Here is a 14,475-nt window from a genome sequence, read left to right on the forward strand (position 1 = left end):
ACCTCTGTCTTCCAGGCGCCCCAAGCCCCGCCGCCGCCAAACTTACGTACTCACTTTTGTATTTCTCCTTGTTTTAGTTCCTTAGAAGACTGTCACAATAGACCAGAATGGATTGATTTGACGTTACTAGTTGCTGTGTTAGGCCTTTGTTGAGGGTGTGGTACCAAATATTTTTTCCAAGGCTGGAGCAAGCCAAAATGAATCCTGTTCCTTCTCAAGCCTCTTGCCCCACCCATGAAAGTTGTTCGGCTTCTTTGGAAAATTTGACTGTTCGAGGAAGACATTTATGATGTCGCTAAATGACATCTAGAAGTAACTATGCCTTAGAGTCTAAGGTAAAGGTAAATTGGCCTCAGTGTATTATTTGCCAGAATACAGTACTTTGTTTCCTGCATATTTTGGAAACAGTACGTTTTTAAATAGTGTAATTGTGCCTCGGTGTAAAAAATGGCTTTCCAACTACTCTGAAATTTTAAATAAATCTGCTCTAAAAATTTGAACCACGGTCTGGTTAGTTGACTATAATTTTGTGTTATTCTGATTTTAGAGATTTAATACATAAAAACAACTGGCATATATTCAAGTTCTCGAATTTTCATAAATTTTATTTCAAAATATACTTCATAAGATTTATATTATTTCCGACCATTAACTTTTTCTAAACCTGTTTTGTCTGTTAGCTACTAATAATCTAAAACTTACATTGTTACTGGAAGAAAAAATTAGTATATCCAAACAATTGTAATATGTTTTCAGGAACAGACCTTTGATTGACCTTTTTATCCAGCATCTCTTTGTTCCTCTCTGAAAGACAAGATGTTTAGACTCAGTCATAAATATTTAATTATGCTCTAAATCTCCCCTGAAACCACTGAATTTTGTTCTTTCAAAGACTAACTGTGTTAGTCTTACCATATATATTTTTTAAACTATCTAGTTTTGACTAGATTAGGTTTTTGGGTTTAAAATTTTTGTTTTAAAAGTTATTTTTTAGGGAGTCTCAAAAGATTGGAAAAAACACATCTCAAGTAAATAAAGATAAATATATTAATGTTGTGAAGATCATAAAGACCCGAACTGGAGAATACTAATATGATTCAATATTAAAAACAAATCATACCATAATCCTTACTACTCGTTGGAAAACATATTCTATGCCAAAGTTCTCAGTATTTCCTCTCTCTCCAGCTGATTAAAAAAAAATACTATAATTACTCTTATTTGACAAAAGAGCGCAGAATAATACATAACAGCTTGCATGTTTATATAAATAACGTGACTAGAGTTAGCCAGGATTGGCATGATCGTGACATGATGTTCATGAAAAACATGCTGAAACAGAGCCCTGCTACTAGAGTTTGATTAACCATCCAGCAGTTGGAATATCTGTCACTTTCAATCTCCTTATTAACCTAGCTTCTATTTTTGCTTCCTGGTCATAAGATTAGTGTCGTTTTTTCACATAAGTTTTCCTCCTATAAAAGCTTCTTCAGTGGTTGCCAAACTGAGCCATAAAGCCTGGGTTTGGAGAGGCGCAGAGTTACTGCATGCAACTACATCATATGGTTACCATGACTTTCCTGTATACTGAATAAACATAAGTGTCCCTAGTACATGCTTTGATGTTGTCGAGAGGGCTGTGCATGCTCTAAAACAGTGCTTTCTAGAGTGAGATAGTACACCACAGAGGGTGTGCAAGAGGACCCAGGGGAGTTTAGGAAGAAATACTATACTTTTTATTTATATTTTTACTTAGAAATATAAAATCTTATTAAAACTTGATTTTTTTAATTCATAAAGACACAAGTGCTTTCAATTACTGAATGTGTCAAGTGGTCTCAAGTCTACTGAGAGAAGAGAGTGCGTTCACATGTGAAAACTTCTTCACTGGTTGGTTCAGTTGGTATACTGTGATGTACTGAAGCACACAGTGCGGGTTAAGATTTGCATTATCCAGTTTTAACTAAATTAACCTTACCAAAATGCCAAGTGGCTTTAAAAGATTCCTTCAAAGCTGCAAACTGAAGAATATCAGTTGCATGAACACAAGTAAGCAATGAGAAAATGGCAGAGCTACCACTCTCCAAACATAAACTATGAAATTTGGGGGGGGATTAATTTTTTTTTTTTTTTAAGATTTACCTATTTATGAGAGGGAGCTTACACGCATGTGTGCAAGTGGGAGAAGGGGCAGAGGAAGAGAATCCTTCAAGCAGACTCCCCCTGAGGTCAGAGCCCCAATTTGAGCTCAGTCCCCTGATCCTGAGATCATGACCTGAGCTGAAACCAAGAGTTGGATGCTCAAATGACTAAGCCACCCAGGCGCCCCCAAAAGTGCCAAATTTTAAAGACTATTTGAAATCTTATTTAATAACTGCTATTAACAATAAGTCACTTCCTAAGTGTATATTGTTCTTTGAAACATTAGCCAATGATGAGATGAGGTCATCCTAATTAGCAAGATGTTTAAAAATATTTTCCAACATATGAAGACAATTTGAGATGTTTTTCTTTTCCTTTTTTGTTTGTTTTCAGTGTTTAAAATCAATTTTATATTTGGCAGGATTTCCCTAAATGTAATGATAAATATTTAGGGGATTTTTACTGGCCAGCTCCATATTCTAAGTCGATAAAGGTCCTCATTTGGGAAATCATATTTTTTTTCTAACTGTGGCATAAACTTTATAAATAAGTAAATAAATATACAAATGTTTGAGCACATGCCCGAAAATGTTTTACTGATGGGGTACATAGTCAAAAACATGTGAAGGCTGTCATTCTAAAAAATTGGGATCTTCAATTTTAGTTTTTTTAGTTGCTCCAAAAGAATCAGTTGAATCCTCTCATCCTTTCTCCATAGGCCTCAGAATTCCCATGTTTCTCTTTTTAATATTCCCTGTAAATAGCATTAAGGAATTTGAAATGAGGACTCAGACATCTGAATGTAGTGAGTGGCTTCTGAGCAACCTGATGTCAGTTCAAAATTTCTGTACCTCTTGAAGAGAAGTTGCTTTAACTAAAGAATATTCAGTAATAGGCTGTGCAAGTCTTAGACCATTTGTATACCTTATTTATTCAGCCAAAACTTACTGAGTACCATCTTTGTACAAGGAACCATGTCAGTTCACTGCAGACATAATGGGATGTGAAATAGATCTGTACTGATGTTTACACTCTTAGTCCAGGACATAATTGTTTTCTTCTGGCTTTGATATTAGGTCAGAAATATGTTGTTGGTATTAAGTAGCCGGATTTGAATCCATTATATTAAGTTGAAGAAGGTGAAATCTATGTGACCTTTGTTGAAATCTGAACATTAATAAGAGCTTTGCTCTTCAACTTTAAACATTTAAAAAAATATTTGATACATATAAAGAATGTTAATGTGCATAAAAATTAAGAGGATAATAATATACCAAATATCAGTAAACCTGCCACACAAGGCAAGAAAAAGCGTATTACCAAAACTTAATGTGCTTGTTCACTTTGCTATTCTCTTACTTATCCATAAAGTCAGCCAATTTCATGAATGCTGTATTTCTCTCTCTTTGCCATGTTTAATAGTTGAACCATATATACACACACACACACACACACACACACTATATATATATATTTTGTCATCTTTGAGACATATCCTAAATGTATGTCATATGTAATCTTTTTGGACTTAAATTTTTCATTCAATATAATATTTCTAGGATTACATCCATAATATAGTTTAGTTATTTTTGCTGCTTTGTAATAGTCCATTGTATACAAGTACTATCCCATTTTATCCGTCCTCCTTCAGTGGACATTTGGGTTGTTTATTTCTTTATATTTTGCTGTTACATTGACAGTGTTGTCATGAGTATTCCTGTGTATGTATCCTGGTGCACACATGCAAGCATTTTTCTAGGGCAGTGGATTGCAAGCTTCAGCATGCATTGGAATCTGTTGGAGGAATTGAGAAAACACATTGGTGGGCCCTACCCTCAGAGCTTCAGATTCAGTAGATTTGGGATGGGGTTAGGAATTTGAATTTCTAATATATTTCCAAGGTGATCCTAATGCTGCCAATCTAGGAACCACACTTTTTTTTTTTTTAAGATTATATTTATTTATTAGAGAGAGAACGTGAGCAGAGGAAGAAGTGGGCTCCACTTTCCTATTCCCCTGCTCTAGGTGCAGGGCTCCATCCCAGATCCCAGGATTCTGGGACCATGACCCAAGTCAATGGCAGCCACTTAGCTGACTGAGCCACCCAGGCACCCCTAGGGACCACACTTTTGAGAATCAGGGCTCTGGTGAATATAAGTTGTACTAACAGTTGACCCTTGAACAACATGGAATTGAACTGTATGGGTCCACTTATATGTAGATTTTTTTTTTCGATAGATACCCTGTAGTACTATGAATGTATTTTCTTTAGCACACTTTATTGTAAAAATAGAGTAACTTAACTTACAAAATATGTATTAATTGACTGTTTATGTTATTGGTGAGGCTTCTGGTCAACAGTAGGCTATTAATAAAGTGTTTGGAGAGTCGAAAGTTATATGTGGATTTTTAACTACACAGGGGAGGGGGAGTTGGTGCCCCAAAACCCTGCATTGTTCAAGAGTCAACTGTATTGGGTGTTAGGTATATGAACGTTTCATTTTTTAAAATGCCAAATTTTTTCAGAGTTATTGCAGTAATTTATATCCCACCAGCATTGCATAAACCTTCCCACTGATCCACATCCTCTTCAATACTTGATACTATCAGACTTCTTAATATTTAATATTTTAATATTTGCCTTCTTGACCTCGAGTTATGTTATCTTTTTTAGGAACAAAATAATTAAAAAATATGTGGAATTTAAGAAACGAGTTAAAGGGGGAAAAAAAGAAGCAAACCAAGAAACAAACTCTTAACTATAGAGAACAAACTGATGGTTACTAGAAGGGAGGTGGGGTCGGGGGATAGGTTAAATAGGTGATGGGGATTAAGGAGTGCACTTGTGATGAGCACCAGGTGTTGTATGCAAGTGTTGAATCACTATATTGTACACCTGAAACTAATATTAAGCTGTTAACTGAAATTTAAATAACCAAAAGAAAAAAACCCTCCAATTTTAAATGTATTAAACTAAAAATGTAGGTAGAGTAAATTGAATTCTGTGTTTAGTATTGTGATTGATGGTTTGGTTGGGTAAATCAGTCTGTATAAATTGAATAAGTATTTATTGATAGTGTATTAGTTAATAGATAATATGGGCATGTAAGAAAAAATGCTTTAAGGACATGTGCGGGTTTTAATTTTTAAATTTGAATAACGTAGGTTACTATCTGAAAATGGTGTTTAAAGGCAAATAAAAACTTACTGAACTGGTGTGTCCTCCTAAGTACAGTATAACATTTACTTTCCCAGTTGGTAGATGGCCTTCACTTGTCTTGGAGTCTGAAATTTAGAAAGGATTAAGTTAAATAATAGCATAATATGGTGGTCATTAATTTAACTAGACACACTTCTCAATTTACTCCATAAAATGCTTCCATGCTAAGTATAGTGCCTCGTGTATTAAAGTGGGTAATCCCAGTAACATGGGGACTCCAGGTCCACCCTGGGGAGCATACCATACATAAAACAAATAGCCATTCTTACCATGATCATTTTACAAATGCTTGGCCTGAGGACTAAAATAAGCTTAGTATATAACAATTAAAGCTCTAATCTATGATATACAAGATTTCCATTGCTGCTTTCTCCCCAACAAAGTTGTTACATAAAGAAAGGTACATGAGCCAGTCTATTAGAGACTTTCTTATCAACTTAAAATGTTTTCCAAGCCTATCACATTTTTATATTGGTATATATTTTTAAATTAGATATTCTGATTGGTTTGTATGAAAGATTTTGAATATTATGTTTGCAATATAATTCCATTTTATTTGTTAGTACACTCAAGAGAGTAAAGCTAAAGTGATCTAGTTTATAAAAAAATGCCAAAAATGCCCTACAAATGAAAAACAAGTATGGTAGCCCAACTTAAGGGCAATTTTCAAATTTACAGAACTGTAAGATTGCTTGCAATAATTTCACTACTATTTTCTCTAATTGATGACCTTTTGATTATTTCATTTAAAGGAGAGTGTCAGTTGCATAACATAGATACATTAAATTTTCATCCACTTTATGATATGGCTGGTTGAGGGAGAGAAGTGAAAAGAAATTCTGGGGGAGAAAGTGGATGTTCTGGCAAGGAGGGGTTAATGTCAGGCCAACTAAAGCCATGTAAAGATATATAAGAAGCAAAGGTCAATTAGAAAATTCATATAGCAACTATGACAAGAATGCTGTTGTTGGAAAGGATTTTCTTACCCTCCTCTGGCAATTTCTACCTGTAAAAGTCGATTTGCATTTTCTTTGGTCAATCTCTTGTGTTTCTATGCTTTTGATTCTTTTCTGTTTTCTCTCCACACCCTCTCTCTTAGCACTAGAGGGTTTGCTGCACGTATGCCTTATGTATTCTCTCTTTTCTCCCAGGATCATGTATCTGCAGTAACAGAATTGCAGGCTCTGTTACAGAGGTGAAAAAATGATAGGAAATAAAGGAGACACATTTTATTCAGGTTTCAGTTATTTATGGCATGTCTGCTTTGTCAAGACACTGTGCCAAGTGTTTTCCATTTTTTTTTTTTACCATGGCAAGATATACATAACGTAAAAGTTACCACTTTAGCCATTTTTAAGCATACAGTTCATTGGCATTAAGTACATTCACAATGTAACCTCACCACTACTTCCAAAACTTTTTTATCATACCACATAGAAACTACCCATTAGCAATGACTTCCCATTTCACCCACCACCCTGGTAATCTTTATTCTACTTTCTGCCTCTATGAATTTGCCTATAAGTATGACATATAAATGGGATCACATAATATTTGCCCTATGTGTCTGGCTTATTTTACTTAGCATATGGCTTCAAGATTCATCTATGTTGTAGCATGTATCAGAATTTCATTCCTTTTGATAGCTGAATAATATTCCATTGTGTGTATATACCACATTTTGTTTATCCATTCACCTGTTTAAGGACCCTTGGGTTGTGTATGACTTTTAATCCACCTATTTCCCTTTAAATTGTGCTTGCCTACAGCCCTTCCCTAGAATTTCCCAGCTTGCAATACTAATCTGTCCTTTCATCCTTATGATCCAAGAGAAAACAGTTGAAATCTGAGTACTCTGCCATGAAGAGTGCACACTTTCCTATCAGCGAACAATTCCCTCCATACCCTGCTATTTGTTTCATTTATTTAAAAATTCAGGGTCTACTAAACTCCAGTCACTGGTAAACAAAGGATCAGCCTTGTTTCTTATTTCATATGGCACTTTGATCCAATATCCCACGGGAAGTTGGTTGGCTGTTCGTTCTTCATGTTCAGCCCCTCATCTGTATTTTATTCATAATTTTCAGAGATCCTAACTGATAATGGTACAACTATACAACTCACCCACTGAGAACCCATAGTTAAAATTATACTGGAGCAAAAAACAACTTACTACATGGAGAGATTTTCAACCCCCTACCTAAGCATTTGCATTGCTTATGCATCTATCAGACTGTGTCTGATGGAAAGCAGGAGAGAGCAATTCACTGTATCCCAGCTGTTGGCTGTATTTAGGATCTTAGCTAAAATCTGGCTTTTATAATATAAATCGTTACTGAAGAATTAAATAAATGAAGTGGGAAGTTGTTACCTTTCATGTGGTGGTTGATGTAGTAAATGTTATCATAAACAGTAAATCATTCCTATTTTTAAAATAAACCATTCCTATAACAAAGGAGTAACGTAAAAGCAACATTATAAAGACTTAATAGGTCTCAGGCACTTTTGCTAAGCTCATACCATGCATTAACTCATTTCATCTTTGTGACCTGATGTAGGTATAACTTTTATTCATTTCTGGTTAAAGCAACAGAAGCATAAAGAGGTTAATTTGTCTCATGTGGACAGCTAGAAAATGTCAGAATCTACATTCAGGGGTGGGTCTCTCTTCGGAACTAGAGCGTTATTTACCATACATAAGATTGTAGATTATTTTTGCACAGAGATGATTTCTTACACTCTAGTTTTGGATTTCAGCAATATTAGATGTAAGAACCTCTCAAAATCTCCTTTTATTTGACAGTTTGGTTTTTAGTCCTGTTTATAGTATGGCGGTTTTTAATTTGTAAGTAATGAAATTCATTATATAAGTTGTCCAAATTAATCTGGTGTGTTCACAGGCTAGTTTTGGATTTCAGCAATATTAGATGTAAGAACCTCTCAAAATCTCCTTTTATTTGACAGTTTGGTTTTTAGTCCTGTTTATAGTATGGTGGTTTTTAATTTGTAAGTAATGAAATTCATTATATAAGTTGTCCAAATTAATCTGGTGTGTTCACAGGTGGTTGCTGTATATGGAACTTTATCTGATTTGCTTTCTGTGGCCAGCAGTAAACTCGGCATAAAAGCCACCAGTGTGTATAATGGGAAAGGTGGACTGATCGATGATATTGCTTTGATCAGGTAACCTTCACCTTCTTATAAGCTGTCTACAGTGTTCCCTCAGCGTCTAGGTGCTCTGCTCTTTCCCTTAAGCAGTAGTTTAATTACTGGAAAGATTACAGAATTTTGGCAAATGATTGCCTAAAATTTGCTCTTTAAAATTTAAATAATTTGGACTTCTATAAGATAGAAAATCCTTAGTACATTCCAATATTCTGATAGTCTTTCTGCATATTTCATACATAGCTATAAGGAATTTTTTTCTTCATTATTAGAGATGGATCTAATAAGACATGCAATTTGGGAGGGGTGTCAAAATTTATTTTGGTATTACAAAATTGATGTACATATATTAACTCATGACTTGATTGCCTCTGAACATGTGTTTTTGTAAGATAAATTTAAAATATTGATTCTTCTCTACTTGTAATAAAAATAGTCCTCACAGAGAAGCAGGCCAATTTGCTAAATGATTAATTTACACAAAGCTAGTTCACCAAAAATCAGTTTGTCAAATGACCAATTTGCCAAGTGTTTTCCAGGTGTTAATTTCACCACATCTTTTCCACCTCTTTTCCCACCGGCTTATAATTTGGGTTTGGCTAATATCCATTTGGTGTGTTTCAAAATTCAGATGCCTAGAACTTCTGACTCTGAAGACATGCATTTTTTTAATGTTAGAAATCTGATTGATCTCTTTAATTTTATATGCAACTGCTAATTGTTCAGTACATTTCCTAAGAATGCTTTGAATTTTATAAACCTTACAAAGACCTACTTTGGTAAAAACTTGCTAAGTAAGGTAGAGTTTTAGGTAGGGTTAACTCACCAGTGATCCACCACAGTAGTGATTTTCTGTTTGTTGAGGTTTGGTTTTGTTTTTTAAATATCCCAGGCAGATTTTTCAGCTCTTGAAAACAAATGTTAGTTCACCTCATTCCACCCTCATAAGGTCGTAGAATTTTGGATCAAGAAGAGGCTTAAGAAAGAAAATAGGAAGAGGACACTAGGTACGGACTGTGCCGGTTGCGTTGTATTGGCTCTGCCCAAGTCACCTCATTTAATTGGCGAGGCATGGGGTTTTTTAAACCGATGGTATGAATATAATGATGCGCTAAATTAAATAGCTAATACAGAACTGCAAAACTAATACAAAGTTTAGTTTTCATTTAAACTCAGGTCAGAATGACCTTTCAACATAATATACAGCTTTTGAAGGTAATCACTTCTAATCTCTTCATTTTATAAAAGGAAACTAACCATTTGAGAAGTTCAGTGTCTTGCCTGGGTCACACAGTTTAGTAGTTGATTTTTGAGAAGAAAACAAATGTTCAATCTAGTCTGAAAAAGTTAATTGGCATAGTGAGCAAGTAGAAGAGATTATAGACTTAAAAGTTGTAGCTTTAAAATCCAAATCAATTAGAATTTCTAAGTTTTTCAGCATCTGTCCCTCAGCTTCTTTCTGTTTCGATAGATAATTGAGTCTCAGGTGATTTGCATCAAGCTAAATTTCTCCTTAACCCAGATGCTGCCTCTAAGAAACATTCAGTGTATTTCTGTGATGCCTTATAGAAAATAAAAATTTCTACAGCATAGAAAGTCAGAACTGAAGCCTTCTGAACTAGGAAATATCTACCTGATTAAGAATTTGTGGCTCACAGTGTAATCTCTGATCATTTATTTGCACTAATGGTGAGCTATGTTGAGGTAGGGGAGGAGAAGATACACTGATAATCTAGAATTTTGGATTGTGTGCAGTCATTTTACCTTTGGGGGTGTGGTGGGTGTTAGTGAGTTTTTATAGCAGAGTTCTACTTGCAATTATATTCTTCCTAGATGTAACATAAAAATGTATTTTCCTTTCCAAAGCGCAGAGCAGCTGATGATATAGAAGAAAACCCCAATAATTTATTTAGGATTACAGAATTAGAGTAGAAAAAGAAGAGTTGGCAATGGCTTTAATCATATTCCTTGAGCATGAGAGTATGTTCTTCAATTGATTAGAAAGCTGAATTCACATAATTCACATAGTGGATTTTGTTTTGTTTTTGCCATTTTAAAAGTTCTTCCATGTGCAGGACCTTATTTGAATTTAAATCCAAAGACGTTAAGTCTTTGAGTCAAGACGTAAGTCAAGAAGTTAAGCAAAGCCCTGGAAACTTAGTCAACTTCTTTGCAATATAGATTGATAGCAAAACCTGCCTTCTACATAATTCTAAGGTATAGGTCCTCTAATCAACTGATAATTAATGTGATTTCTGGATTTTGATGGTGGCTTTTAAATTTTGATTTCCCCAGGGATGATGATGTTTTGTTTGTGTGTGAAGGAGAACCATTTATTGGTAAGTGACTTCCTTACAAGCCAATTTTGTCTGCCAAAATGAAAAAGATGGCAAATATTTTACATGCACTTACTAAGCTTAATATTGAAAAGGAGCTCGTGGCAGCATTCAAGCTCTTCATACCTTTTTTGATTCTAAGTTGGGTGTGTGTGTGTTGAAGTCAAGTTTTAATTTGAATTATCATATTTTAGTATGGATACCTAATGTTTTACATGCCTTTAAAATGCCCTGAAAGTGCACAGGTTCATCAGAGATGACATGATAAGGTCATTTCGATTGTGGAAATTACGACTTTTGTTCTGCTATTTTCTCCTCAATAGTAATTGTCGCAGTTCCTGTAAGTGTTAGGTTATAGATTTTTGAGTGTGTACTGCTTGCACAAGTTAGCATTTGGCAGTTGTTCACAGTGGTCAGATCAAATCAGTCAAAATAACTTGATTTGCCACACAGATGGACATATATGCTACCTTTTGATTTGAAAGAAAGCTTATACAATTGTGCATCTCAAGAGAAAGAGCCTAAGGCTTAGATAACATCACTGTTCTTTAATGAGTATTTGATATAGTTAGCTCCATACAATCTGACCCTGAATATTTAATAATTTGTGTAAGCCATCACAGTAATTGTATTTGGTGAGTGGAGGGAGTTCTCAGGATCATCACACAAGCAGTTGCCAACTTAGAAGTAAGTACATTCTCTACCTTAAGACAATGAGCGCAAATTTTTCCACAGCTTTTATCCATTAGCTTAACAAAGCAGTTAGCAGGCAGTGGTCACTTAATTGGTTCATTGCACACATACAAACAAAAGTAATCAAGTCGTGTTTTTGTCTTATGAACTCTTGGGTTTAAAAATATTTGGTATGTTTTCATGCTCTGCTTTTATTGATGCCTACATTATTTTATGTTTGGCTGATGGAAACCTCTTCAACTACTTTTATTACAACTCCGTTGGTCTTTTATAGGTTCCTTACTATCTGGAATAACAAGGTATTCATCTTATACTTCTGTCCCAGACCCAGATCGATATGTTCTCCAAGAAGCCTCAATTTCTTTTAGTAGGAAATGTCATTTCAAAACACAGTCTGGGTGCTAGACAGACTCATTGCTACTATGTTCATGATTTTTACTAGGCTTTTTCCTGGAGAGAGTTGAAAATACATAGCTAGCTAGAGATGAAATTTATGTGTTAATATATATTATGTGATATGAAGGTTTATATAATATATGACATTATACAGAGAGAGATAAAATATCTCCTGGGTTCATATTCCTACTTTGGTTTATAATCAGGATTATAAGATTTTTATTTAGCTTTTTCTGTCTTACACCTATGTCTCCTTTCTTCCATATCAGTAATTCTGATTTTCAGGGACATAGGGAATGTTAGAATTATGTCACATAAGTACTCATTTCATCCCACACAAAACACACATAAAAGTGTTAGTAACATTTCCAATACTTTCAGTACCAATATGACTGCTGAAGACAGTTAAACATTTTTTTTTGCATAGGCTCATTCCTTTCTTTCCTTATGTAAAAAATAATTGTATTGTTTCTACATTATCAGCTTACATAGTCATTATATACTATATTCTCTCTTAAAACTGTCACTAGCTTTATTCTTTGAAATGTATTTAATGCTCACCTCCAATCCTTATGTTGATGCCTCTAGGGGTTGTATAGAAACTTGTTCTATAGTAGATTCTTTACAAAGAAATTCTGAGAAGAACAGTGTTCTCTGACATCTCACATGTCTTCTATACTTGAAAATCAATTTGACTGGATATAAAATCATATGTCAAAACTGAACAAATTGAAGACTTTAATGATGTATGGTTTATTATGTATCAGTTACTTCTCAAGCTGTAAAAAAAAAAAACAACCTTGGTTCACATTTTCATTCTTTAAATATCTTAAATATGTTGTGCTCCATCTTATTCTGGCATAAAATGTTCATGTCCAAAAAATCTGATCATTCGGGGCACCTGGGTGGCACAGCGGTTAAGCGTCTGCCTTTGGCTCAGGGCGTGATCCCGGCGTTATGGGATCGAGCCCCACATCAGGCTCATCCGCTATGAGCCTGCTTCTTCCTCTCCCACTCCCCCTGCTTGTGTTCCCTCTCTCGCTGGCTGTCTCTATCTCTGTCAAATAAATAAATAAAATCTTTAAAAAAAAAATCTGATCATTCATAATGATTATTTTTCCTAGGTCACTCAAAGGATTATTCTCTTTCTTTAAAAAAATCAGTACTTTTAGTATACTCTTAGTGTTCTGAGCTGATTCTCACTGTCTGATATATGGTGGACCCTGTCAATATGTACTTTCAAATCTTCTTTTAGTTTCAGGAAGGTTTTCTTGAACTTTAAATCATGCATTTATTTTGTCTCCTTGCTTTAATTTTCTGCTGTCAGTACTCCTATTGTTCGTATGTTGGATCTCCTACACCTGCCTTCTATATTGGAAGTCTCTGAAATCCTTTTCATCTCTTCCTTCATTTCTTATTGATTTATAAAGCTTTCCTCTTTTTTTTCTTTTCTTTCCCTTAAGGTATTACCTGTTTATTCTCTCCTGTGTTTCTTCTAGTTTAATCTTCATTTCTGAATTGGGTTTTCATTGTAGTTCTAATTCTCTCCTGAGTTCTCTCACCTCATTTGTGAATTTTGTAATTCTGAGTTACGTTATTCTTTTCATACTTTGTATTAGCATGTTTTGGAATTTTTGATTATAGTTTTTATTTTGTGGGCATTTCTGGTACATTTTCATTGTTTATTGGGATGTTATTCTCATTTTTTTAAAATTTTTGTATAGGATTTTCTGTTGCCCATTTAACGTGAAATTGGTTTCTTTAACTTGAGAAGGTAGAGTTGACTTAGGAAAGGTTTTCTAATTTCATGGCTCTGAAGCCCCCTTTTCTGTTGTTTGTGTGAAGTGTTAAAAAATATGGAAGTCGCTTTCTGATATGTTCTGGTTGTGTTAGACCTTTTTAACTTTTATCTGGACTGCTTTCTCTTTTGTCTTTGTTGTCTTTGTTCTGTTCAACTTGAATTCTTTTTCCAACATCTTATCCTTTGTATTGGGCTTTGTCCTAGAAGGGAGTTGTGGCTGGTGGGTTTTGAGGTTCATTTCCAGCCCCCTCAGATCTTACTGCAAACTACTTGCATCACCCACCCATGGACTGGACATATCCCTTTCATTTTCAGTCTGCTGTACTCAAGTAGACTTACTGAGCTTTGAAGTGAGTATGGATTACTTTGGAATTCTTAGGTTTATCACATACCCTGTTGTTTCTGTCAGCTTCTTCCTTCAAAGATGCTATTACCATGGTGCTCTTGTATCTGTGGGAATACCTTATCAGTTTTGTCTTAAATGCTATCGATGGGTCTCTAGTAGCTCTGGTATGCTTTTATGTGTGTTTTTAGTGTAAAAAATGAAGCTTATTGCCATCTTCCCCATTAACCCAATCTTAACTTTTTTATTATTTTCTGCATGTCATTTCTAGATCCTCAGACAGATTCTAAACTACCTGAAGGGTTGTCAGGATCTCACACAGACTGGCTAACCTTAAATGTTGGAGGGCGGTACTTTACAACTACACGGTAGGTGCATG

At 34.8% G+C, this 14,475-nt stretch overlaps 1 protein-coding gene across 1 annotated transcript in view; it reads left to right on the plus strand.

The window, feature by feature from the left end:
* KCTD9 (potassium channel tetramerization domain containing 9) overlaps positions 1-14,475 on the plus strand; it is a 35,194-nt gene that overhangs the window by 880 nt on the left and 19,839 nt on the right. The window contains exons 2-4 of the mRNA XM_026518973.4: positions 8,424-8,545; positions 10,823-10,866; positions 14,368-14,464. Of these exons, the coding sequence (XP_026374758.1) occupies positions 8,424-8,545; positions 10,823-10,866; positions 14,368-14,464 (263 nt within the window). The remainder of the gene's footprint in view (positions 1-8,423; positions 8,546-10,822; positions 10,867-14,367; positions 14,465-14,475) is intronic.

Source organism: Ursus arctos, unplaced genomic scaffold (genome assembly GCF_023065955.2).
Source record: "Ursus arctos isolate Adak ecotype North America unplaced genomic scaffold, UrsArc2.0 scaffold_11, whole genome shotgun sequence".
NCBI lineage: Eukaryota > Metazoa > Chordata > Mammalia > Carnivora > Ursidae > Ursus > Ursus arctos.